Genomic DNA, 26,428 nt, shown 5'->3' on the forward strand with positions numbered 1-26,428 from the left:
CCGGCTTTAGAAGCATGTAAAATAAAACAATCAAATCTAAGATATGTAGCCTACATTTTATTTAAAGGAAATGAACCACTACATACACTGAATGTATGTAGTGTTATGCTACTTTTGAAACATATTGTATTTATTTTTTGCAGACAAATGTGCAAAAAACTGAAAAGGTTGCATACAAAATCATGGAGATTGTGCATTTCACTCTCTGCACAGCTGTTCTCCACCAGCTGCAGTGACAGGCCTATTATATACAGTATGTGACAAACGGGTAATATATGGGCACTCCACAAGACTAGAGCCTAGAAGGCCTGGGCCACAGGGTAGTGGTCCAGGCTCCTAGGCTGGTAATCTAACCCTTGGAGTGTCAGTGTGTCACGGGTTTGAGTCCCGATCCTGACGACCTTTGCTGCATGTCACCCCCCCAATCTCTCTCCCCGTTTCCTGTCAACCTACTGTGCACCTATCAATAAAGGCAGAAAAAGCCCCAAAAAATATCTTAAAAAAGAAGACTAGAGCCTGGCAGCCTACTTCCAAACATGTGTCAATTGCAGGCCAAATGTTATCCAACGTCATTATGACACAAGACATCCACTGTATATTGGCCTTGTCTTCAAGGAGGCAAAGGCCCACACCCCTCTTTCATCTCAAAGGGCTTTATTGGCAAGTGGAAACATATGTTTACATTGCCAAAGCTAACATGAAGCAACAAACATAAATCAAGACTAATTGTATGTACACAAATCATTAAAATAAAATAGAATAAATTTAATAGAATAGAGTGTAAACAGAGCTGTCTCACTCTCATCACATAGATTGCTCTCCGCTAACTAACAGAAGTGCTGTCTGTTACACAGGAAAGTGGGGAGAATAGACATTATCTGAATAGATATTATTATACATTCTCGTATAGGTCCTGCTCATTTCACAGCATAACATTTAAACAAAGAAATAAACAGTTTGACACAAAATATTGCCTTGAAAAATATTTTATTGCCTTCCACAGCAAGGTAGACAGGAGGCAGAACAGAAATCCTTTTATTAACAAATTAATTAAGAATCAAGAGTTCAACAAAGCCAAGTCCAACATAATGAAGATTGTTGTGATGTCATTTTAGGCCTCCCCACTCCCTTATTTAGTGTACTCACAATTCACAAATAATGTCCCTGTCAACAAAGAGCTACTAAATCTTTGATAATGAGCTGATGTGCTGTAGTCCAGAGCAACTTAGAAACTATTAATTAGAAAGATGACATTCTGGGAAATTGCATGTGTGGTTGCCATTTTTGCATTTTACCATTCAAGGTAATGGGGAACATTAATTCACTAATAAATGATCTGAACAACAACGTATCACAAAATGGAAGCACACACCGATGAAGACGGTCAATTTGACATATGACTTGAGTGTGACAAGTAGTCCGGCAAACTTTTGTGGTTACAAGAATAAAGTCTAGGCCTACTATATAGTAAAGAATATAGTCTTGTTGCTAGGGCAACCACACTAGCAAACCAAAGTCACCAACCAAAACATTACTGAGCAAGGAAATGAAAGGTGCTGCAAGTGATATTGCTTTGTTAAATCAAATAGTAACAATGTTAAAGCTCTACATTACAATAATAGCTATTATAGATGATAGTCATGACATAGCATGCTATATAGAGTGTTTGTTCAGTAAGAGCTTTCTGCAGCTCTTAAAATAGTAACAGAAAATACAATTTCAGTTGGGTTAAAATCAGGAGTTAGCACCTCAGTACCCAAGCTTTTATTTTTGTTAGTGTTCCAGTTTCATCAATTATTTAACTTGCTTATCCTGTATCCTGTACGAGTTCTCTTGATTGGATGCAATTGGTATCCTGACCTGAAAATTTATTTTGTTTACTAAAGAGCTGGAAGGATGGTGAGATCCCTGTTACGGCACAAACACTTAGTTTATAGCCATCAGAATAAAGAACTAGTTAAGAAAAGAAAAAAAATAATCACTTACAGCGGCTCATATCATACACAATAATAATGTAACAAAATTAACATTTATATAGTTAAATACTATCATGCTTTGTATACTGTTAAGTATGTTTTTGTGTTGTCAATGCACCTTAGAAATCTACTCTTTGCTGTACGATACAACAACATATACGATGCACCAATCAGAAGAATTCAGTATCATAGCATTATTATATTATAGTATTATTTCAACAAACATTGTGATGATCACACTCCCATTTTGTCCCCCAGTAAAGAGTAAAATGCCATGCTAAATTCTCATTAGCCACTTAAGCACGATATACTTTGTCATATTAGCTAAAATAGCAGATCTACTAGGTTACATAGAATATGTCGCAACATGATGCACTGTGACCTTGTAGATCTGCCATTTTCAAACATTTACATTTTTAGGATTTATTTCGGCATGTCCAGAATAGGGACACCAGGATGAAGGTTTTTAAGTAATAATCATTCAACGCCTTTAGCCTTCAGCTCAGCCTTCACTCTGCTCAGGTAGTTGTCGTCAGGATAACCAAACCTGAGGGAACAACACACAACATGGCTGAGTATCCATTTCAGGTCACATGAGATCACACTAGTCCTACAGCACCGGGAATCAAATTTGAACTGGGGACGTCCACCCTGACAATCACTTGGAATTGTAGGAGTTTAGGCATTACATTTAGTTTGACTCGGCTCCATAGATAAATATTGTGGAAAATAGCTGATCTACAAGTTTGTTGTGAGCTTTTAATAGATTGTCTATTTTCAAAATGTTTGCCGCTTTCGTATATTATTTGAAGCAATGATATTTGGTCAATGTATGACTGTTTTGTATTGTATATTTTGATGCAGCTTATTTTTATTGATCTATTTGATTTCAGAGGTATTACAAAGGTCTTCAAATTGTCACATTAGTAATGCGATATATAATATAATATAATATAATATAATATAATAATAAATCATGTGTGGACCCGCCTACAGAAACACTTCATAAAAACAATGTTTAACACAAGTACTGCATACCTTTCTGGTCCTCCACTCATGTTGGTCTTGTGATGGATGTCATTCCAGGTCACCTGATCGTCAGACCCGGTGGTCCTGGAGGTCCCAATGGTGAAGATCAGCTTCTGGTCAAACGCTTTCCTCAACAGCATGACCACCTCGTTGCCCTCCTTGTTGTTCGGTAGATAAGCTGTTCTTTGAGTGCCGTGATAGTACCTTCCAGGGTTGGGATGTTTCTTCTGTACAGGGCGAGTGTTTAAAATGCATTAATATACCCACAATGGCCATACAGCAGACTGTATCTTTATTATACAATTGAGCAAAAGCCGCATCCCACTTCCAAGCCCATTCACGCCCACTCTGCATCCACTCCAACTCAACTTCAACTCAACGGTAGGTAGAACGTACGGAAAAATACCGCCCACCTCTATGCCGATTCGCTAAACAAATGCGCATGCGCGAGAGAGAGACAGTGAGAGCGAGTGAGCGAGCGAGAGAGCGAGAGAGAGAGAGAGAGAGAGAGAGGAGCCCTGCTTTGTTCAAGATGCAACCATGGAATAATTATAACTTTAATTGTGTTTCATTTGAGTCATTTCATTCTGGTAAGTAGTAAGTACAACCTTAATTAATGCTCTACCTCATTACAGCCAATGCTGTTTACTTTTAGCACATTTCAAGTTGCCAAATGTGACATGTTTTGGAGGAATATATAATCCTATAGACGCAACACGACGACTTAGACGTGAGCCCGGCGAAGCCGGGCGAACTTCTAGTGATTATACATTTCTTAACTACAGGTTTTTACCATCTGTGTTCCACCTGGAATGTTATAGTCGATGGTTATCGTGCCACAGTGAGGGAATCCAGGCAGGGAGAGGTTAGAAGAATGCCATCTCATGGATCCGTGTGGCTGATCTCCCTCCATCTTCCCAAAGACGTCTTTACACAAAGGACAGATGGGCCCTGTGGTTTCCAAGAGCCGTATCATACAGACCTTGCAAACCTCGTGGCCGCATTTTAGTTTTTCCATTTGGGGACAATTCTCCATACATATAGGACAATCTTCTTTGGTCTCTCCTGCAGCTGTAGCTCCGGACGCCGTGGCTGCTCCAGCACTGGGCTTGTTGTCGTAGCTCGAGAATCTGATCTTGTTCTTGTCGTGGTCTTTAAACATGGGCTTACCCAGCTCACGCTCAAAGGCATTGAGTGCGGGGCCCAGGTTCTGTGGTAACCCAAAGAGGGTCCAGGAGCCATGATGGTCTTGAATGCCAACACCAGGATGGAGAGTGTACATGTCTTGAAGCTTGTGTGCTACCGCCTTGGCCTGGTCGGGGAGCTGTAGGGAGCAGCTCATGGTGGATGTCACAACCTTCTGGTAGAGACGCAGCAGAGCTCTGAACGCGTGGCTCTCCAGGGAGTTGGCTATAGCGCTGCTGTTGACAGGTTTCACCCGAACCATGACTTTATCCGGAGAGAGCTGCTCTGGCTCTAATGACACGCTATACTTTGTTTGGATGTCCACTAGTGTCTTTTTAAATGTTGAAGCCATTACCTTCCAGTGGCTCGTATCCATGGGCAGCCCGCCAGAGACCGAAGGGTCCTTAAAGACCATGCCGATCTCCTTTGTCGTCGTTTGTCGTCTTGGTTGTTCAGAGGCTGCAGCTGAAAAGCTGGCATTTTTTAAGGCACTCAGTGTTATTTGTAAGGACTCGCGGACGTTGGCCACACTCTTGCACGGCCCGATCACGGTCATCTCTCTGCAGGATGCAGAGAGCACCAGCTTGGACTCTTCTCGCTGGATGTTGTGAAGCATGCGCTTCCACTCTCCCTGATCCGCAAGCTTCAGAGGAACGTTGACGCTGTCGAAATCACCCAAGTGCTTCTGAGCCAGATTTGCGAACTCCGCGCAAGCACGTTGAGGATTTGGTGAATTTCCGTTATTTTTCTGGTCAACTTCAAAGGACACCTTCGCCTCGGCTCTGATTGTGACCCCGTTCTCTTGTTGGATGCGTGTCATTTCATCCCAGTAGGCCTGGTTCAGATACACAAAGTGGTTCAGAGGGAAGGGGATGCTGAACTCTGTCTCCTGACCTGTTGGGTCAGCAGCAGCACTCGATGGCTCCATGTGGGTTTTCACCTGGAATGAAATGTAATCTGTTATTCATAAACTTTTCACCCATTTGTATGTATTCATTTCAAACCAGTTACTGTTGCTGCACAGCTACACATGGAATAAAGCAAAAATAACATCTCATGACAGAAAATGTAAAGATTATGTTCAGGTATTATCATTCTAAACCCATGTTGCTGCTGTTCTACATACAGCCAACCAGTTCTTTGCTTTTATGACATTTCCGAGACCATTCATGTTCATAGAATATGATACTGAACATAATTCTATTACTAGTTCGAACACTTCAAATACTCTTTAATCTTAAAATAACCAAATAACCGAAAATAGCTGATCTGCAAGCTCACAACATGTTGCGCTGCAACGTGTTGTGAGCTTCTAGATTGGTTATTTTTGGTGCGCGACATGCTTCTATGGAATCCAGATGGCTGAAATCAGTTGTGGCGACTGAGAACTTTAATCCATGAGTAGGCCTACGTACCTCTTGTGCGGCTGATGGTAATGGGGAGTGAACAGCCGGCTGTGACTGAGAATCTGTTGTTGGCCGGAACTTTATTGTCGCTGTTTTCTTGCCTTTTCTTGGCAGAGATATTTCTTGTGACATCAGAAGATCCAGAGCTTTGAAGTAAGAAAAACCCACATGATTAATGAATCCAAAGAAAGACTGGGAAAAAAGATATAGCTCTGCTGTCAGGCAGAAACCAACTATGTCCAAATTAGTAACGTTTCAGTAAAAAAAGAAAAAAATACTGCATCATCAAGGTTGGTATGGTCATTATAATTATTATCATCACTTTACACAAATACAGCTCAAGTGGAGATAGTTGTTTTGTCCATCATTGATTAGAATGACTAAGTCAGATGGAGGGAAAAAAAGAAAATAAGTTGATTTGAACGTTTGAGGAGTTAGGAGGTTTAGTCCCATTTTCATTGGTTCTATATTTCTAAAACCCACACACAGATGTCTATTAAAGGAAATAAAAAAGTTGAAAAAGTGGAGATGGTTGGTAGTTTCTGCCCGACAGCGACAATATCATACTTGATGGATAAATAAATAAATGTATAAATGTATATATGTATATTATGATGTATGTTCTTAACTGGTGCGTTTTACCAAATTATAGAGGGTTTAAGTGGTACTAGATTGATGATGTATGACAGAGGAAAATGTCACGATACATTTAAATCTCCGCTATGCGATAATTTGATAAATGATAAATGATAATGGTGATTATCGTTCCATTCCTAATCTTAGTAACTTGATAATAATATACATACTGTACCTGAAGCAGGTGTAATGGTGACCTCAGCACATCTAGTATCTGAGAAACCCTCAATGGAGCAACTTGCGTTTGACATCTTTTCGTTTTTGTTGAACCAAGACTGCAGAGCTTTTTCCAGGTGCTGTTTGCGTAATGGTTCATCCTTTGGCCAATCCAGAACCAAACACTGGGCTCTTCCTGAGTTTTCATTGGAAGTCCCTTCACCCTGAAAGAAACATTGTAAACACATCTACTTTATAGCAGGGGTCTTCAACGTTTTTCAGGCCAAGGACCCCCTAGCTGAGAGAGAGATGAAGCAGGGACCCCCCACTAGATATTATGTAGAACTATGATGCAGATTCAACTTTTTCATAGATTTCATAGATGGCTTCATAGACTTTTTTGACAGCACTGTCAATGTGTAGCTTTGTGTTGGATTCATGTTAAAGTGTATTTCCAGACAGTTAACCATTTAAACCCTCAATACTTTGAAGACTACAAGCCCACAGAACGAGGTGTTCTGAGCTTGTAGATCTGCTATTTTTGGTTAATGTTTCCCTACTACAGAGTTTGGATGCTAGGGTTCAAGTGGTTGAAAAATAAACCTGTGATAAGACACTATCACACAAAGATGGGACCACCTAATGGGCCATGCTTTATTTTAGGATAAATATTTTACCACATTAGACGGCACTGGCATGGCGGCAGGTGACTGAGGAGGCCTCCCTGTTTGTGCATCAGAATTCAGAGCGGTCAGGGAGGTCGTTCTGCTGTCAGAACCAGGCTTCAATCCAGGATCTTCCACATCCATACTTCCTCCTACAGTCTGAGACGGAAAGCAAAAGACAGTGAGAAGCATTAATGACGCACGCACGCACGTGCGCACGCACACGCGCACACACACACACACACACACACACACACACAGCCAAGTCTCAGCCTAATTATACAACAGGCAAGTCAGAGCCATTTTATGAACAATAGAAACATTAAACATTTTACCACATTAAACGCCCCTTGTGTAGCGGCAGGTGACTGAGGAGGCCCCCCTGTTTGTGAATCAGAATTCAGAGCGGTCAGGGAGGTCGTTCCGCTGTCAGAACCAGGCTTCAATCCAGGATCTTCTACATTCATCCTTCCTCCTCCAGTCTGAGACGGAAAGCAAAACACAGTGAGAAGCATTAATGTCACCACACAATTGCATAATGCACAGCAAACATTTCTTTACAAAGAGCAAAACCACATAAATAAACCAGGTTTTGCATTAGCAGAGTGGGCTATCCTTACTCCCTAGCAATGCCATAGGTCATAGGGTAATTATTTTTGCCTTTAATAAGGTAATTGAAAGGCAGAGAGATAGTTGACAAAGTATTTTACAGTATTCTACATACAAGAGTTGTGTTTCTGCATATTTCATCGCATAATCAAGGGTTTTAGCCCACAAAACCAAGGATTTTAGCCTGCAAAATCAATGATTTTTGCTCGTGTTTATCTAAAGGGTCTACATTAAAGTCTATATCGTCGCTGTCGGGCAGAAACCTCGTATCTCCAAGTTTCAAATGTGATCGTCTTTTGGTAAAGCGAAGCCCTACTTCATCATACAAGACTGTCGCACAAAACTAGTGAAAACAGCCGATCTGTGCTTGTAGATCTGCTGTTTTCACTAGTTTAGTACATTTTATAGATGATAAATACAAAACGAACCGTTTTGGACATACAAGGTTTCCACCCGACAACGATGATATACTGTATAATATAGCGATTTTATGAACAATATAAACATTAAACATTTTACCACATTAAACGCCCCTTGTGTAGCGGCAGGTGACTGAGGAGGCCTCCTTGTTTGTGCATCAGAATTCAGAGCTGTCAGGGAGGTCGGTCCGCTGTCAGAACCAGGCTTCCTTCCAGGATCTTCTACATCCATCCTTCCTCCTCCAGTCTGAGACGGAAAGCAAAACACAGTGAGAAGCATTAATGTCACACACACGCACGCGCGCGCGCACACACACACACACACACACACACACACACACACACACACACACACACACAGCTAAGTCTCAGCCTAATTATACAACAGGCAAGTCAGAGCGATTTTATGAACAATAGAAACATTAAACATTTTACCACATTAAACGCCCCTTGTGTAGCGGCAGGTGACTGAGGAGGCCTCCCTGTTTGTGCATCAGAATTCAGAGCGGTCAGGGAGGTCGGTCCGCTGTCAGAACCAGGCTTCCATCCAGGATATTCTACATCCATCCTTCCTCCTCCAGTCTGAGACGGAAAGTAAAATAGATCCAGTCATGCGAGCACGATCACGACAGCACACGTAAATGTGCTGAAAGACTAAAAATGCATCACAATAGATATTCCAATGCTCTCCATTAGTAGACCCTCCAGACCCTGCGAGTGCATAATTCACAGCAAACATATCTTTACAAAGAGCAAAACCACATAAATAAACCAGGTTTTGCATTAGCAGTAGGCTATCCTTACTCTTTAGCAATGCCATAGGTCATAGGGTAATTATTTTTGCCTGGTAATTGAAAGGCAGAGAGATAGTTGACAAAGTATTTTTTTGCCTTGAAAATAATGAAAGGCAGACAAAATTATGATGTCTCTATATTCAAGAGTTGTGTTGTAATAATTCCAAATTGTACAACTATTTTCTAGATTCCTTTGAAAATAAAAAAAAGCTCACAACATATCACTAAAGTGACATGTTGTATGTGTGTAGATCGGCTATTTTCAAATAGCCAGTGTACTGTACTGAACAGTATATATGATTAAAGACAAGTGGTTAAATAGTTATAGATTTTTATGATTTTCATAATTCTTGCTGGGGACGCTACCTTTTTTTAAGATTCTTGTTTAAAGATTCACACATATTTTGCATTTAGGAATCTTTTCGCAAATTATTAGGCGATTTCACCGCATAAATTCACATAGAACCCTGCATATTTCATCGCATAATCAAGGATTTTTGCTTGTGTTTTTATGGAGGGTCTACATTATAGTCTATATATAATATAGCGATTTTATGAACAATATAAACATTAAACATTTTACCACATTAAACACCCCTTGTGTAGCGGCAGGTGACTGAGGAGGCCTCCCTGTATGTGCATCAGAATTCCGAGCTGTCAGGGAGGTCGGTCCGCTGTCAGAACCAGGCTTCCATCCAGGATATTCTACATCCATCCTTCCTCCTCCAGTCTCCAGAGACAGAAAGCAAAACACAGTGAGAAGCATTAATGTCACCACACGATTGCATAATGCACAGCAAACATTTCTTTCCAACGAGCAAAACCACATAAATAAACCAGGTTTTGCATTAGCAGAGTAGGCTATCCTTACTCCTTAGCAATGCCATAGGTCATAGGGTAATTATTTATGCCTTTAATAAGGTAATTGAAAGGCAGAGAGATAGTTTTTTTTTTGCCTTGAAAATAATGAAAGGCAGACAAAATTATTTTGTCTCTACATACAAGAGTTGTGTTTCTGCATATTTCATCGCATAATCAAGGATTTTAGCCCACAAAACCAAGGATTTTAGCCTGCAAAATCAATGATGTTTTGCTCGTGTTTATCTGGAAGGTCTACATTATAGTCTATATATAATATAGCAATTTTATGAACAATATAAACATTAATTTTACCACATTAAACGCCCCTGGCATGGCGGCAGGTGACTGAGAAGGCATCCCTGTTTGTGCATCAGAATTCAGAGCGGTCAGGGAGGTCGTTCCGCTATCAGAACCAGGATTCCATCCAGGATCTTCTACATTCATACTTCCTCCTCCAGTCTGAGACGGAAAGCAAAACACAGTGAGAAGCATTAATGTCACCACACACATGCTTTTTTTCTTTTTTTAAATCATCCTTAGCCAAGTCTCAGCCTAATTACAGTATACAACAGGTAAGTCCGACCAAGGTAAAAATATGCGAGCACGACAGCACACATAAGGTCCGTACACACCGCCGGCGAATTGGCGAATTAGCGTATAATTTGCTTTTTTTTTAAAAACCTTATAACGTCAATGGAAGCGTCCACACCAAACGCGAATTTCGAAAAAGCGAAAAGGCGTTTTATTCGCCCTTGTGTCGAATTTAGCGAACATTCCCTGGTGAACTTCTCTCTCTCTCTCTATATTAAATCAAGCTCACTCTATCCTACTTAAAGAGAGGCCTTTGCATTGAGGCCGAGGGGAACAGTGTTTTTTTCCCCCGTGTCTCTCGTCTGTGTGGCTGCTTGGAAAAAGTACTCGAATGTCTATTGGTAAAAGCATGGATGTAAAGAATGTTTTATTGTTAATTTATATCTGCAAAAAGACGCTGGGTATTAAATACAATAGGATCCGAAATGTAGTGGAGTAGAAGGAAAGTACTGGGAATTGGACTCAAGTACAAATACCTACAAGTACAGGCTACTCAAGTAAATGTACTTTTAGTTACTTTACACCACTGCTGCTGCAAGCTGCCTGTCTGTGGGGGAACGGTGAACGTGTGTTGTCGTCTCTCCTGTGATGTGATGGGTTGTGTGTGCCGGTGAAGACTTCTATTCTTCTTTTTCTTTTTATTATTTAATAGGCTAACAACCACGGCCAGGTCATCATCACTTGAGGATGTAGTTTCCATTGTTTTATTTGTTTCCCCGTCCGTTCTCCTCTCTCTCCTTTCTTCTCCTTTCTCCTGTGGCTACAGGCAGATATCACCCACTAGTTTTTAGGCGAATTAAGCGAATATTATACGCATATTCGCGTCGCTTTTTGGTGTGTATGGAAAAAGGCGAACCGCGAATACTTCACTTTTTTGGTTCGCTTATTCACGTCGCATTCGCCAGTCTGTACAGACCTATAGACATGCATCACAATAAATATTCCAACGCTCTCCATTATTGTCAGAGCGATTTTAGTAAGAATAGAAACATTGAAAGCCATTCAAACTCAATCAAAAGGACTTTCTGATCTGAGAACTAATCTGTCTCGTTCACCCTCAGAAGGTTGTGTTATTAACGGAGATGAGGAGACAATGAAGAGCTGGAATTACCTCAGGTAAAACTAACTACCCATCTCTCCAGCTCTTTAATAAACAGAAAATAATATGTTTTCAGGTACAGGTGACACATTTTCTGCCAATCAGGAGAGAGTACCATTTTATCAGCTTCTTTTACATTGTGTTCCAGTTTCAATTGTGTCTGCTCATTTCTATGTGACATCGGTGCCGATTCCACTTTCAATTGCCATCCCGTCCTATAACGATTCTGTATAATAAAAGGAGGGAGAGACATGGAGACTCAAGTCACTGAACAAACACTCACTTAATTTGACCAAAGAAAAACATTTCCATACCGTGCCTGATGCCTTACCTCTGTATTGGCTGAATGCGGCTGGGCCTGGGGTTGGGAGGCAATGGGAGGAGGATCCATACTTGAACCTGCAGTCTAAAAAAAGACAGTAGAGGTTTGCACTGTGGTACTGTAGGGCAGTGGTTCTCAACCTTTTCAGGCTGCGACCCCCCAAAATAATCATATTTTCACTGTGGACTCGCGAAAATAATTATATTTGAACTTGGGACTCCCCAAAATAACCATATTTGAACTGTAAATATGAAATGATTTTCACAACGTGAGGTTGTAGAAGGGCTATGTTCATTCCCCCCCCCCCCCCCCCCACACACACACTTTCTTAAAAGTCACTTAAAGGAGCTATAGTCAATTTTTTCTAGAAAAACGGACGCTAAAATAAAATGTTTCGAAAATATTTTATAAAAAAAGATTAAGCTTCATATATGTGTTTCTATTAAAAAATGACCACAAAAAGCGTAAAATAATGATAAAATAATCATTTTGGCCATTGTCAGACCGACTTTGTTTATATCCCTTATCAATCCATATAAAAGAATAGAAGAGGGATATAAACAAAGTCAGTCTGACAATGGCCAAAATGATTATTTTATCATTATTTTACGCTTTTTGTGGTCATTTTGTTTTTTAATATTTTCGAAACATTCTTTTTATTTTAGTGTCCGTTTTTCAAAAAAGGTTGACAACAGGTTGAAAACCACAGCTGCAGGGCCTACTAAATGGTAAACTGAAATGTACTTCATGGTCAAGGTTTACCATGATTTTGAACAGAGAGCGTATAATAAAGATTAGATTAGATACAGAATCTAGATTAGATGTCTTTATAATCCACAAGGGAAATGTGCTCTCTACCCTGAGAGCAGCAGCATTCTGGTGTTGCATCCCTCCTGCAGCCTGAGTCCGTTGGCCTTCATCCTCCTGCACCGACCACAAACAAATGCAAAAGAAGGAAACAAATAAGGAAACAAATAAAACAAATAGGCCTTGAATGTTTTGCGGATATGGAGCAGCCATCGTGTTGATGTGAACATCAAATAAGTGTTCTGTTCTGAAGACTAGTAATATTTAACATGCACAGTATGGTTAACTGAATGAATATGTTTCAATATAATATTATTCAAATGATTAAATTAAATCTCTTTTGGACCATTATACTTGCGTCGCAGGAATGAACACAAAACAAATAAACGGCTCACCGTTTCCATGGGCTGCTCATCAGTGCTCGTCATATTGATAATCCTTTCAGAAAGACACAATTAGTGACAATTAGTCATTAGTAATAATAATATATTTTTATTTGTATAGCACTTTTCCAAAGTAATTACACAAAAATGAAATACAAACAAAACAGTTAAAACTGGCACGATAAAACATTGAAAGCATTTGTTTAATTAAAACCAGGGAAGCATTTTTTGACTTTTTGCGTTGGCCATTCAAAAAAGTAGCAGACATACAAGCTCACAGCGTGTCACTTCTCAGCGCTGCGAGCTTGCAAATCTGCAATTTTTGAACATTATTTTTTGAAAGATCTTGGACGTGTGAGAACTACAGAGAAGGCGGCATTTAGAAGGCATTTGTAGAATCGGTCTCTCTTAATGGGTAAGCAGGGACAGGAACAGGACAAATCAGTCCTTGTATAATGCATCTTCAAGCAGTACAATAAATGTCTCTATAGACCAGTTTATCCAGTTTCAGCGAGTCCTGGACTTTGGAATGACTAGCAGTGCTTTGCCTGAGGATCTGTGGCTACGACTAGAGGGGGAGAGTATAGGCTATAAGGTCTTTGGAGCCAGTACTACTGTGTGTAGTAGGGCTGTCGCAATTACAAAATGTAGGTTGAGGATTAATTGTCATACAAATAATTGTATTGTGTTTTTGGCCTTATATATGAATACATTTCTGCTTGCCTTTTAAGCTTCGCAATAAAATCTTGGGCACAGGGCAGATATGTCAAATAATGTAAATACACAAAGACATTACTGACATATTTTACAATTTTATATGTTCAAAACCATGTCAAAATAGCAGACATAGCTGATCTAGAAGCTTTGTTGATTTTTAATATTTAAAAAAGTATTAAAAAAAATCAACATGGAAACGATTATGACTATTTATTATGACAAAATAATTGCGATTAGAAAATGATGTAATTGCACTGCATTATCAAAACTTAACAATGTGGCCATTCTGAGCTACACCTAACTCGATATATGCCACCTATAAAGTACAGTTTGACATTGAAAAAACTTAGTTCATGACATTATGTCAGCAAAATGGTGTTGGAATGGTGATCACTCCAGCAGTGTGAATTAACGGACAGTTGTAAAAGTGCTTTACTACAAAGAAACATAGATCACCCGAAATGCCGAAAACGTACAGCGCAGAATACTACTTTGACTTTAAGAGAACTAGTTGACCAGGTTTGGCTGGCTCACTCACTATACATTTTGGCATGTTGTGAGCTTGTAGATCTTCAGGTCAGCCCAGTAAATAACTTCCTCATCCACAGGCACAGCTCCCCTGAATTACATTGTTAGCCTACTTTATACACTTTACACTCACGTCATATTATTACGGTACTTAAAATTGTAAATCTTCCCCCCCAAGATAAGGTATAACACAAGGGAAATCTGAGAGAAAGATTGCTTTCCTCCTACATGTATGCGCGTAAGCTTAGAGCTTGTAGCTCTGTTATTTGGCAAACAGTTTTGATGTAGATAGAAAAAGAACACAGCAAGTACAGTACAAGTCTGGTCCGTTTTACTAAGTATATAGAGGGTAGTGGTTAAACTGAAGTGATTCTGCAGCACCCCAAGACTTGTCACAGCTCCCACTTCGAGAAACCCTGCCGCAGATCACTGACTTCACACTCACAGATGACACACTCAAGAAGTTTTTTATTTTTATTCTATCTATCTATATTGGACAAAAGATTGTGGAATACGGATAAATATAAAAATAAACTGTTGTGTATATTGTTATGAAATGATTTGTATTATGTCTGCAGGAAATGCTTATACTTAGGCTATCAAATGTCAGATGTTAAATCGGTCCATTTATATTTACAGTGAGGATCTGGACACGCTCATCTGTCACGTATTAGGAGGGCAGTATGAGTCACCGGAACTGCTTTCGATTGGGGTGTGTCTGATAAAATGAATATCAATATCTAAATACTGAATCGATCAACTTAAAAACTGTCTGATGTGTTCACAAAAGCCTGAGTAGGCTAGACTAGGCCTACTATATATATATATATATATATATATATATATATATATATATATATATATATATATATACATACATTTTTTTAGAATCCCTTTAATTATGTCCCAGTTAACATAAACATGTATAAATAGCAAGAATGCTAGATGTTTTGACCATAGTGTCTACAACTTTACAAGAGGCTAGCCCTGAAACATGACTGTCGTGAACAGTGTTACCAGATGGGAAATGTTGAATTATCGTACCGGAGGCTCAGAATTATCGTATTTGACATGAAACTATCGTACACGGCCAAAAAAGAGAAATCACTCGCGTAAAAACGTAATTTCACCAAAAAATGCGTCTTTAGTGTAAGAAACGACCTCGTTTTAGACTCCTGCGTGACAAAAACGCATCAGATATGCTGTGTGGAGGCAGGCAACTTCTTGGAGCTTACACAAATAAAAGCCTGAAACTGGTCTGGAAAGATGCAACCAGTGTTTTTAATGCCTCCAAGTACAGATCTAGGGTCAGATTGACTGATTTCCTGGTTTATTTTGAGAAGCCAAACCAGATCCCAGATCAGCAGCCAGGGAAAATAGTGAATTCACGCTCTTTTTGATGATATGCCGAAATTATCGTACATTTGGGCATTTGTGGAATTATTGATCGTACATCGTACAGAGGGTCAAATTATCGTACAAATACGATAATTATCGTACGTCTGGCAACACTGGTCGTGAATGAACTTCAACCTGGTATTTGCAGTTTCTCCATTTACAGCCCGTACATCTACAGAGACGTTCAGATTCCAAATATAAAGCTTACCCCATGGCCACGGATGTTACAATTCTTCTCGGGAGGGTATAAGTACCCGTATCTTCCATATTGTTCAATAAAAGGTATTTTTATCCAATCAGTGGCCATTTTCTCTGCATTTCCATAAGCTTTCAGCTATGCGACCCTATGGGTTGGGTGGTGTACTACACTCTGATACATTAATATTAACCATCGGCAGAAAATACGGGTACTCATACCCACTCGAAGTTAATTATAACATCCGTCGCCATGGGGTAAGCACTTTAAAATTGAAATCTGAACGTTTATGTAGAAGTAAGGGTTGAGCCAGGTGGAAAATCATGTGAACTATGGCTAACGTAAGACCGACCAAAAAGTCCTAAGTAGTTTAAGAGAGGAGCAAGACCCATGTTTACTAACACGGCGGATCTGCAAAAATAAGGTAAACAAATATTCAGGAATAGACTTTCCAATACATTGTATAAACGGTTATGAATGCACTTGTTTTTAGCCAATTTAGCCTGCCAAACAACTCGCTCAGTTCTACTTTCGATTATGCCAGCCAGAGAGCCAGCCATGAAACAATATCACGACATTATCACGACATTATAGTATATAGTTAAGATCTGTCCCCGTCTATAGTTTCGTCTAGAGTCTGAAAATATCGATAGGTCTATAATATAATGTAGACTGACTCACTCACCCCTCTACTCACCCTGTTCGTGGTGTTCCAACTTCCTGATAAATGAAAGTGAAAGCGTCTGTCAGTCAGTCTTGCTTTGAGGTATGGATGATTATCCGTGCAGGAATGAATGCAGTCCACTAGGGGAGCACTACCGTCTACCACACAGGAGAAACAACAGTTGCTGCACTTTATAACTCTATTACTTATATTTTATTGTTTGTTTATAAAACAGCGTTTTTAACAGCGCCTACTACACTGTGAAATTCATGGTAGGCCTATTACACTAGGCTATAACTCTTTTTTTCCCCCTTTATAATAATGTTTCCTGTTTATGACCTAAAGTTTTTTGTTTTCATAGTTCTGTTGTCTGTCATGTAATGTGTCTATGAATTGAGTACAAAAGGACCCCAATGTAAACAAGCCATATTGCTTTCTTGGGTTTAAATCCTATTATAGACCTTGAATCTGAACTACTGTGCTGTGCTTTTCCAATGCAAACGGCTAATACATTATTATTCAATCAATCAATCAATCAATCAATCAATCATTCAATACCAGCCTTTTTGGTACTTCTGCGGGCCCGGAACTCGGAGTAGTGTACTGTGTTTCAACCCGGACAAGATAGGGAGACGGCCGATGGTGGATTGTTTGTGTGTCGGTGTCCGTGGAGGCGGAGTGGAGCCATGGCAGCTGTAGGCAAGATCCCGAAGGCGTGGAGCAGTGAGGAAGAGATGGTAGAGTCGGAGGAGGAAAAGGAAAAGGAGAGAAATGATTTGGAGGATTTGAATTTGAGAGGGCATGGAAATGAAAAGAAAAGAAAGAAAGATGAACAGACCGAGACGTCAGAAAGTGAAGAAGAAAAGGAGTCTATTGTGATCGGGATAAGAGCGGAGAAGCAAACGGACAGGATTTTTAGTGACGCTCAAGCGGTAGGAAAGTTTGTGGAAAGAAAAGTGGGCAAGGTAAAATCAGTAAGGATCACCAGGAGTGGACTTGTGATTGTGGAGTGTGAAGACAGAGAGCAGGCTAATAAAGCAATGAGGATTATGTCCTTTAATAAGTGCCCAGTGGATGTTTTCGTTCTAGAGGGAAAGCGAACGAGGGGGGTGATAAGTGGCGTGCCACTATCAGTGAAACCTGAGCAACTGCTAGAAGTGGAGGGAGTCTGTGAAGTAAGGAGGTTGACAAGGTTTAATGATGGAAAACCGGAGTTGAGTAAGTCAGTGTGTGTGACATTTGATGGGGAGATGCCAGAACGAATATATGTGGAGTATATGAGTTACCGTGTCAGGCCTTACGAGAGAGCACCTTTGAGATGCTATTGCTGTCAACAGTACGGGGGCATGTCGCAGCCGTATGTAGGGGAAACAAAATATGTGGGAGGTGTGGGAAAGAGAATTGTAAAGAAGAATGTAAGGAGAATGAACAAGCAGCACAGTGTTTGCATTGTGGAGGAGAACATTATGCAGGATCAGCGAAGTGCCCTAAGACCGTCAAGGAAGTGAAGATACACAAGATGAGAACAGAGAGAGGAGTGTCATACGCTGAAGCAGTAAAAAGAGTTGAGGGACACAAAGAAAAGAAGGAGGAGGGAAAACGAGAACAGGAGGAAAAAGTGAACAACAATATCAGTATGGAAAAGACAAGATTCCTTGCTTTCATAGCGATGGTAATCAATTGTGCGGTGGAAATAAAGGGAAAATCCGAGAGGATAAAAATGGTGTTGACAGCAGCAAAACGATTCCTAAATGTTGTGGACGTCACTGGAGAGGATCTTGATAGTGTGTTGAGAGAAGAATTCATGGAGGCTCAGACTCAAGGTCTGGGTCGCTGAGTGGACAATGTATATATTGAGTGAGATCACTATGGGTGGACACTGTTTATAATTTGTACAGAGATGCACAAAATCGGGACATTGGACTAGTAGTCCGAAGAAATCAGTAGGTGGCGGTAATGCACATGTTTGTTTGCCATCCGCCAATAAACCCGAATAGAAGAAGAAGAAGATAGGGAGACGGACGCGGACCGTTTCCGTCCCTCTCTCTCGTCCGGGTTGACACCTAGTTCTCATAGCAAACAGCGACTTTGGCCAAAATCTCCACGTTTGTCGCAGTGAATCCACTGTCTTCTTTCTCTATGTCAACTAGTAAGACTGTTTTAGTCTCTTAACAAATGATCATTAGCATCATTAGCAGATCCTCAACTCAACCACATTCAGCCACCATGCATCACAAAGCAATTTGACGTGGCAGCTAGGCTGGCTACTTGTGAAAACGATTTTATTGTATTATTATTATAATATATTTTATTATAATTTACTGTACACGGCAATTGTTCACATAAGCTACCAAAGCAGTGGAGACTAGAATCCTAGAGGTGTTGAAGTGTATTTTCTACCAGGAGACATTCTTGGAGAAGGTAGGTCTATGTTTCTTTTTGTTGTTGTTGTTATGAAACCGAAGGACAATATCTGACTCCAAGTCTTAAGAATTAATTATTGGGTGAGTAGAGTACACAAGTAGCGCAGATTATATTTCTGCCGCGGAGATTATAGTCTGCTAACCGCAAGTTCTTTCTCTATGTCAATATCTATGTCTATATCGCAGGACGTAAAAGAGGTTAAAAAGAGTAGCTGGTACTCACGGATAATGGAATCAAGACCTATGAAAAAACCGGATGCGCTGCGGCACTAGGTTAAAATGAGAGGCTTTATTAAATTAAAAAGGTAACTGCCGACATGTTTCGACCACACGGGTCTTCATTCACTGGTCTTCATTCACTGGTTGAAACATAATTTAATAAAGGCTTTTTAACCTTGTTAAAATAAATATCTCATAATATATCATAAATAATTTAGTTATTTTTCTAAAAAGAAAATAATCAATTAGGAACATTTTCTACCACAATTTACAATTTAGACAATTAGCAGACACTCTTAATCCAGAGCGAGAACAACATTATGATATTAATCATATTTCCGTCATAATTTCCCACATACTGTAATATTAAATACTGCAAAACACAATGAAGTGGAAAAAATACCTTAAAGGTTATTCATTATAATTGCATACTTTCAGTTAAAACCAAAATCTTGTCTTTCTGTAGCAATGTGTTTATGGAGGAAGACGTGAGACATGAAGGCAGTTACTATCTGAATAGAGAGCTATTAATACAACAATGAAACTACTTTAATTCTGCAGAGATTAATCCTAGATCAAGGGTCTTCAACAGGGGGTCCGGGAACCCTAGGGGCTCCTCAGAGTTACTGCAGGGGGTCCTCCAAATCTTTGTGTGATAGCAAAAAATGTTTTCCTTTTTTTAAATGCATGCACTTGAACCCTATGTCCATATCCTGAGAGGCGCTGCGAGGCTTTGTGAGCTTGTAGATCGGCTATTTTCGGCAAAGAGGTTTGGTGTAGAGGGGAAAAAGAGCAGACTAAGTACATAGTGAAAGGTCAAGTTTATTACAGTAAGTATTGACGGTTCAAGTGGTTAAATATCTGAAAACACAAATTGACATGAATCCAAAATACACTGATGATTGTGCTGTCTATATGGAATCGGGGGGGTCCCTGCTTCATCTCTGTCTTAACTAAGGGGTCCTTGGCTTGAAAACGTTGAAGACCCCTGTCCTAGATTAAATGTCCTCTGGCGCCATCTTTTGGCCAAACTCTCCACTTGGACATAATGTGTCAAAATGTCATGGATGGATTGTCATGAAAATTGATCAGCGCATTCATGCTTCCTGGGAGATGAACCCTAACCAAGTGTTCCAATGATCTTAATCAGCCACCATCAGGTCAAAATAAAGTTGTTTTGGTTAATATGACTATTTAGTATTTACTCCTTGAAACCAAAGTGTTAACAAACACATGGACTGGTTTTATATCTTTCTTGTTGACCATAAGGCTCTGTTTCCATCACCTTGGCTCAGATCATAACTAAACATCTCACAGTCTAACTTAGATGGAGTTTGGCTTTTTAGGTTTTTAGTGAGTGAAAGTGCACAGGAAATAATGATCTTTTCAGCCCTACTTTGATCACTCCCCTCACCCAGGTAAAAAACGGCTGCTTACAGTATTTGATCACATACCATCTCTAATCCTCACTTGTCAGTTTGGGGATATAATTTGGATCACAGCCCAGTTTTTGAACAACAATTACTTGCATCCTATGCTTCCTCTGTTTTACATTAAACCATTTATAAAACATGTGACACATCAACTTTGCGGCCCAACAGAAAAGGGTAGGGCGTATAATTGTTGGTGGGGTGGGCATATAAGGAAGCATGGTTGTAGAAACATTAAAAGCAGATTTGCTACTTTCACCTTATTCACTTTAGAGTTTAGAGTTTAGACCATTATGTGCATATTCTTGACACCACTAGGTCTGTACTTTTTAATGTCCTTGAATTGCTTCCTTTTAGACCAGTGTGTGGAATCCAGACTGCAGGTGAAGATGAACTCTCCAGACTCAGCCAGGGCCATTTCTATTAAACAGGAGGAACTTGAAGATCAACCACACGTTCTTTTGGTCAAACTTGATCCCATGTTGATCCCACGTCAGCCGACCAGCAGTCTGCCGTCACCCAGGCGGATGCGTGCACACGCCCATGTGCCGGAGGAGACTGCCGACGAGCGGTGCCGGCGTCTGGCCAGGGAACGGCAGCAGCGCCGCCGCCAGAGTCTCACGCAGGAGGGCGCCGCCAAACAGCGGCGTGTGAACAGAGAGCAGCAGCAGCGCCGCCGCCGCCCGAGTCTCACGGAGGATGCCGGCAGGCGGATGCGCACGCGTGCCGATGTGCCGGAGGAGACGTGTGCCGATGTGCCGGAGGAGACAGCCGATGAGCGCCGCCGGCGTCTGGACAGGGAACGCCAGCGGCGCCGTCGCCAGAGTCTCTCCCAGGAGGCCGCCGCCGAGCAGCGGCGCCTGAACACAGAGCAGCGCCGTCGCCTCCGTAATATTAGTAATTAACTCCTGTTTCTTAAATGTGCTTTTCTTTTTTACTTTTCTTTTGCATTTTGCACTTTTCACACGTTAGCAGCCCCATCTGGTGTAAATCTTTTTTTATCACAGTATCACCGGAAATGACGCCATCAAAAAATGAGATCCGGATCCGATCCCTGTCTGTTTTCATCTGCGGAAACGACCCTTATTTCCGCTCCTGTATTTGCAGTGCATGCGACAGTGACCTGTTTCAACTCGACATACTGTAGCTAGAAAAATGACCAGCTTATTTTTTCTTCATGGAAGCGCGGAAATAACCTCCGTCGTTACTGTCATTCGGGGGATCGATCATACAGGAGATAAATATGAAAAAGTTAAAGAACATTTTTAAAATAGCTGCCAGTGGTTTGTGGTTTGGTTGAATATTCTCGGCAGTAAATGAGTTAAGCAGACGATACCTCATTTTGTACATGGAGGTTGGCAATCTTTATTTACACTTAAGGAATCCAGTGTTAGCTATCATGTTGTTTTTGTGCTCCTAGACATCCTGCACATGGGTGTGTGTAAAGAGGAGGCTTCTCCTGAACAGGAGAGTCTACTCCGGGAGGAACCAGAGCCTGAGGAACAGGAGGAGCCACTTCAAAGATCAGAGGAGCCTGATGGGTCAGCGTTGACATTGCCTGCAGTGAAAAGTAAAGACGACGATGAAGACATCTCTGACACTGAAGTCTCTGAAGACAGTGATGAAATTTGGGAGGAGACCAGTGGAGGTCAGTCGGTGTTAAACACAGTAGTGGAGCGGCGTAGCTCTTGAAACATGTCAAATCGTTCAATTTTGCGATACAAGCGCCAAACTTGGTAGATATGTTGATTGATATATTAGAAACAAATCTGGATATCGGGCCATCAAAAATTTTGATTTTTCAAAATGGCCACTGGCGGTTTGTTAAACCTTCCTAAATCACCCTCTAGGAGCGACAGTTTTAGTGATAGGAAGCTGAAATGTTGCATGCTGTGTGTGCATGTTCATGTAAATTGGTTAAAAGGGGGTGTGGCAATGGGAGTGGCCTATCATAAAAAGGTGCATAACTTTGATATAGATGCACAGATTTGCACAAAATGTTGTAGAAAGGTTGGTCACGACCCAAATAACATCTGAGTAACTGTTCACACCATCTTCCAAAAAAGGGGTTTGTCATTAGGACCAGTGTAATACCAGTGTAGTACCAGTACAAAACCAGAAGCTCCCTGTGGTCCAAACACCCAGAGGTCGTAGCGGCACGGGGCAGGGTGGAGGAAGCATGGCTTGGCTTTGCATGTGAGCCTACGGTGGAGAGACGTGGGATACTGAACGAGGCCAAACAGCTTCTCTTCAGTACCTATGATAACATCAAGGGGGAGGAACTGATGGAGAGGGTGCAGAGAGTCCAGGCAGCGCATGGTGAGAGGCAGTATCCTCATTATATCCTCTATATCCTCTATATCAAAGTTATGCACCTTTTTATGATAGGCCACTCCCATTGCCACACCCCCTTTTAACCAATTGACATGAACATGCACACACAGCATGCAACATTTCTGCTTCCTATCACTAAAACTGTCGCTCCTAGAGGGTGATTTAGGAAGGTTTAACAAACCGCTAGTGGCCATTTTGAAAAATCTAAATTTATGATGGCCCGATATCCAGATTTGTTTCTAATATATCAATCAACATATCTACCAAGTTTGGCGCTTGTATCGCAAAATTGAACGATTTTATAGACACGCCGCCCTACTACAGGGACATGACTTAAGGAAAGAAACAGGGAGTTGGAATTAAAGAGGTTGATAAAAAATACAATTAAATCATAAATATTAACAGGGAAGCCATAATTGCTCCTCACTTAAGCCCCTTTTCGATTGCAGCTTTAGCACCACACTACACGACACCACACCGTACCACACCGCACCACATAAAGATATCTATTTCCATTGCACAAAAGAACCCCTATCGGTAAGAAACAAATTTACCTTTTTTAACTGTGATTATAATACAATATAAATTTGTATTACAACTATCCTAAATTATAATACACTATAATGGATTATACCTGTGATTATAATAAACTATAAAGTATTAATTTATTACTATGATAATTATAATACACAATAGAATCTATTATCATGTATTGCAACTGTATCCTATGTCTAGATGAAAAGTCAGTGAGTGATCAGTCATCATGAAGTTTTTTGGCCCTGTTTGACCAAGCTCAGACCTACTCTAGATTGGATACTTTTTAGTGCCACGTTTAGTACCACTTTCACACCACTCTACCCAGGTCCTTGTAGAGGAAAACCTGGCACAAGTGGGCGGTGTGGAGTGGTGTGGTGTTGGGCCATGTCAGTGGAAAAGGGGCTTTAGTACTCACCAGTTTTAACCTGCCTCTCCCCTTCTCTCCTCTCTCTCTCCCTTCTGCCCCCCCCCCCCTCTCTCTCAGGAGACACCGAAGAGGTCTCACTTGAGAGCCAACAGCCTGTTCCCACTGGAGAAAAACTTTTCCAATGTGAACATTGTGTCAAGAGTTTCAATCGGGCATCTGGCCTGAAGAACCACCAGCGCACTCACACTGGAGAAAAACGTTTCCAATGTGAACATTGTGGTAAGAGTTTCAATCATTCATCTGGCCTGAAGAACCACCAGCGTGTCCACACTGGAGAAAAACCTTTTCACTGTAAATTTTGTGACAAGGGTTTCAGTCAGTCAGCTGACATGAATAGGCACCAGCGTGTCCACACTGGAGAAAAACCTTTTCACTGTAAATATTGTGACAAGAGCTTCAGTGACTCATCTAGCCATAAGAAACACGAGCTTGTTCACACTGGAGAAAAACCTTTTCACTGTAAATATTGTGACAAGAGTTTCAATAAGTCATGTAACCTTAAGAGCCACCAGCATATTCACACTGGAGTAAAACCTTATCCCTGTAAACATTGTGACAAGAGTTTCAGCAACTCATCTCACCTTAAGAGCCACCAGCTTATTCACACGGGAGAAAAGCCTTTTCACTGTAAACATTGTGACAAGAGTTTCACTGAGTCATCTAACCTGAGGAGACACGAGCGTATCCACACTGGAGAAAAACGTTTTCACTGTAAACATTGTGACAAGAGTTTCAGTGACTCCTCTAACCTGAAGAGCCACCAGCGTGTCCACACTTGAGAAAAACCTTATTGATGTCACCAGTGTAACAAGTGTTTCAGTGTGTATATACATAGTCCGAATAGTCTGAAGGCACACCAGCGTATCCAGTGGTGTGTTCTAGACTTTTTTTGAGTGCATACTATAATCTATGATCCGCGGATATTCGTGTGGCCAGGGCATACGCCAGTGCATGATTCCTATCGGATACGCTACTTTGAAAGGTTCACGAGGGCATTTTTTCAACAAAAAAAAAATTCTTCACAGCATACACTGTATACCTGCGTGACAGGTAGAACACAGCACTGAGCGTATCCACATTCCACAGTGGAGAAAAAAACCTTTCCAGTGTACACATTGTGATAAGAGGCACAGGCCAACATATAACATATAACAAGGGACATACAAGGGAATACAAACTCACACACACACTCGGTTCCTTGGGGTTTCAAGTGCCGGGTGACTCGGAGGTTCCACTTCACCTACAGTTCCTCATACTTTTGACTCGACAGCTCATTAAATTGTTCTACTTTATTACTGTCCTTTGCCATAGTTCTCTCAATACTCTGGATAATATTTCATTAGTGGTTCTCTTCCACCTCAGAGCTACGGACAAAGCTACGGACCAATATTGAAGGGAGGTGCTTCTTATTGCTTTTCCAGTTTTGCAGTAACAGTTTTTTACAAGACGAGAAAGGAATTTGCCTGCCAGTTGGATGTCTAATTTCCTTAATATTTTGAAAGAGACAAATCATAGGTGTAAAGACCACTGTACATTTACAATTTATAAGTAAAATTGTCTCAACATTCTCTCAAGTCTTTCTTACTTTCTCACAATGCCAGAAGGCATGCATGAGTCAGTCCTTTTGTGTTCAACATTTTAAACATCTGTCAGATGATGTGGGATCAAATGTGTTAATCTTGTCTCTAGTATAGTAGAGACTGTGTCATTATACTGGTGTAGTCTTAGATTTTCAATAGTGGTAATTTTATATGTGCGTTGTAAACCATCCATTTGTGTTTAGCATCATCTGTACAGAGATCATTATTACATTTATTATAGGCTATATAATTTGAAGCAGCTCTTCATTGTCCTCAGCGTTGCTAAGGATATTGTATACGGCGCCTATATAAGAGGTCTCTTTTTTTTATCTTTTTTTTATCATATCACTTACCAACTAAATATCATTTAGTTTGTATTTTTTCCCTGAGATCCAAATTTTCTATTACACAATTTTTCAACTACAAGTACTTAAAAAAATGTTCCTGTTTTTTAGTTCATATTAGTCTTTTAATTCCTGAAAGGAAAGTAAGCAAAATTCTTTATTCTGAATCACACTATGAATCCATGTCTCCCAGTTAACTTACAAAATGTGATGTGATCTTGGGGAAAAGAGCTAAGAGTAAACTATATGGTTGTAACTAGTGATTTTCTATATCTATCCACGGTTCCTCATTTGTATGAACCCCAGCATCCCTATTCTGGAAGGAGGTTCACCAAACATAGCCGGTGAAGAGATTTGGGGTAGATGGAAAAAGAACTCCTCAAGTACAGTGCAGATCAGGTCTGTTTTACTAAGCATTGAGGGTTCAAGTGGTTAAACTTACTGAAGTGATATTGTTGAATTCAAAATATTATCAAATTATTCTGAGGCACCCCATGACTGGCATCACGGAACCCTAGGGGTGCCACAGCACCCACTTTGGGAAACCGTGGTCTAGTTTGATAGAATGCACTGAAGTGGAATGGGAGCTGGCTTTAGTTTATATACTGTATAAACATTATCTTTGAACGATAGTGACCAGGAAAAATTAAACCAGTAAGACTCCATAATCGGGAGATAAGCGACGGTCACGTC

At 40.5% G+C, this 26,428-nt stretch overlaps 2 protein-coding genes across 2 annotated transcripts; one reads left to right on the forward strand and one right to left on the reverse strand.

The window, feature by feature from the left end:
• Window positions 1-990: 990 nt before the first annotated feature.
• On the reverse strand, window positions 991-16,504 carry LOC308287415 (uncharacterized protein). Its single transcript, XM_080728574.1, has 16 exons — window positions 16,475-16,504; window positions 12,951-12,993; window positions 12,607-12,672; window positions 11,758-11,832; window positions 11,542-11,652; window positions 10,049-10,195; window positions 9,459-9,605; window positions 8,517-8,663; window positions 8,182-8,328; window positions 7,389-7,535; window positions 7,066-7,212; window positions 6,408-6,612; window positions 5,606-5,742; window positions 3,799-5,130; window positions 3,015-3,232; window positions 991-2,523 (listed from the first exon to the last, which is right to left on the reverse strand). Exons 2-16 carry the CDS (start codon window positions 12,981-12,983, stop codon window positions 2,454-2,456), a joined length of 3,129 nt encoding a protein of 1,042 aa, XP_080584700.1. The 5' UTR covers window positions 12,984-12,993; window positions 16,475-16,504; the 3' UTR covers window positions 991-2,453.
• A 5,349-nt stretch (window positions 16,505-21,853) lies between these two features.
• On the forward strand, window positions 21,854-25,375 carry LOC308286781 (uncharacterized protein). Its single transcript, XM_080727908.1, has 2 exons — window positions 21,854-22,161; window positions 23,869-25,375. The coding sequence occupies exons 1-2, from the start codon at window positions 21,945-21,947 to the stop codon at window positions 24,588-24,590; spliced, it is 939 nt and encodes a 312-aa protein (XP_080584034.1). The 5' UTR covers window positions 21,854-21,944; the 3' UTR covers window positions 24,591-25,375.
• The last annotated feature ends 1,053 nt before the right edge of the window (window positions 25,376-26,428 follow it).

The sequence above is a fragment of the Nannobrachium achirus genome, assembly GCF_963921795.1.
Source record: "Nannobrachium achirus genome assembly, chromosome: 6".
Lineage (NCBI taxonomy): Eukaryota > Metazoa > Chordata > Actinopteri > Myctophiformes > Myctophidae > Nannobrachium > Nannobrachium achirus.

What these genes read in the sequence shown, in the direction of transcription:
- LOC308287415 (XM_080728574.1), bottom strand. Translation starts at nt 12,983, where the DNA reads ATGACGAGCACTGATGAGCAGCCCATGGAAACG. An exon ending in CGCATTCAGCCAATACAGAG is followed by an intron (nt 11,653 to 11,757) that starts GTAAGGCATCAG and finishes TTTATTATACAG; the next exon opens with AATCGTTATAGGACGGGATG. An exon ending in ATGAGTGGAGGACCAGAAAG is followed by an intron (nt 2,524 to 3,014) that starts GTATGCAGTACT and finishes TTGTTCCCTCAG; the next exon opens with GTTTGGTTATCCTGACGACA.
- LOC308286781 (XM_080727908.1), top strand. Translation starts at nt 21,945, where the DNA reads ATGGGTGTGTGTAAAGAGGAGGCTTCTCCTGAACAGGAGAGTCTACTC. An exon ending in TTGGGAGGAGACCAGTGGAG is followed by an intron (nt 22,162 to 23,868) that starts GTCAGTCGGTGT and finishes CCTCTCTCTCAG; the next exon opens with GAGACACCGAAGAGGTCTCA.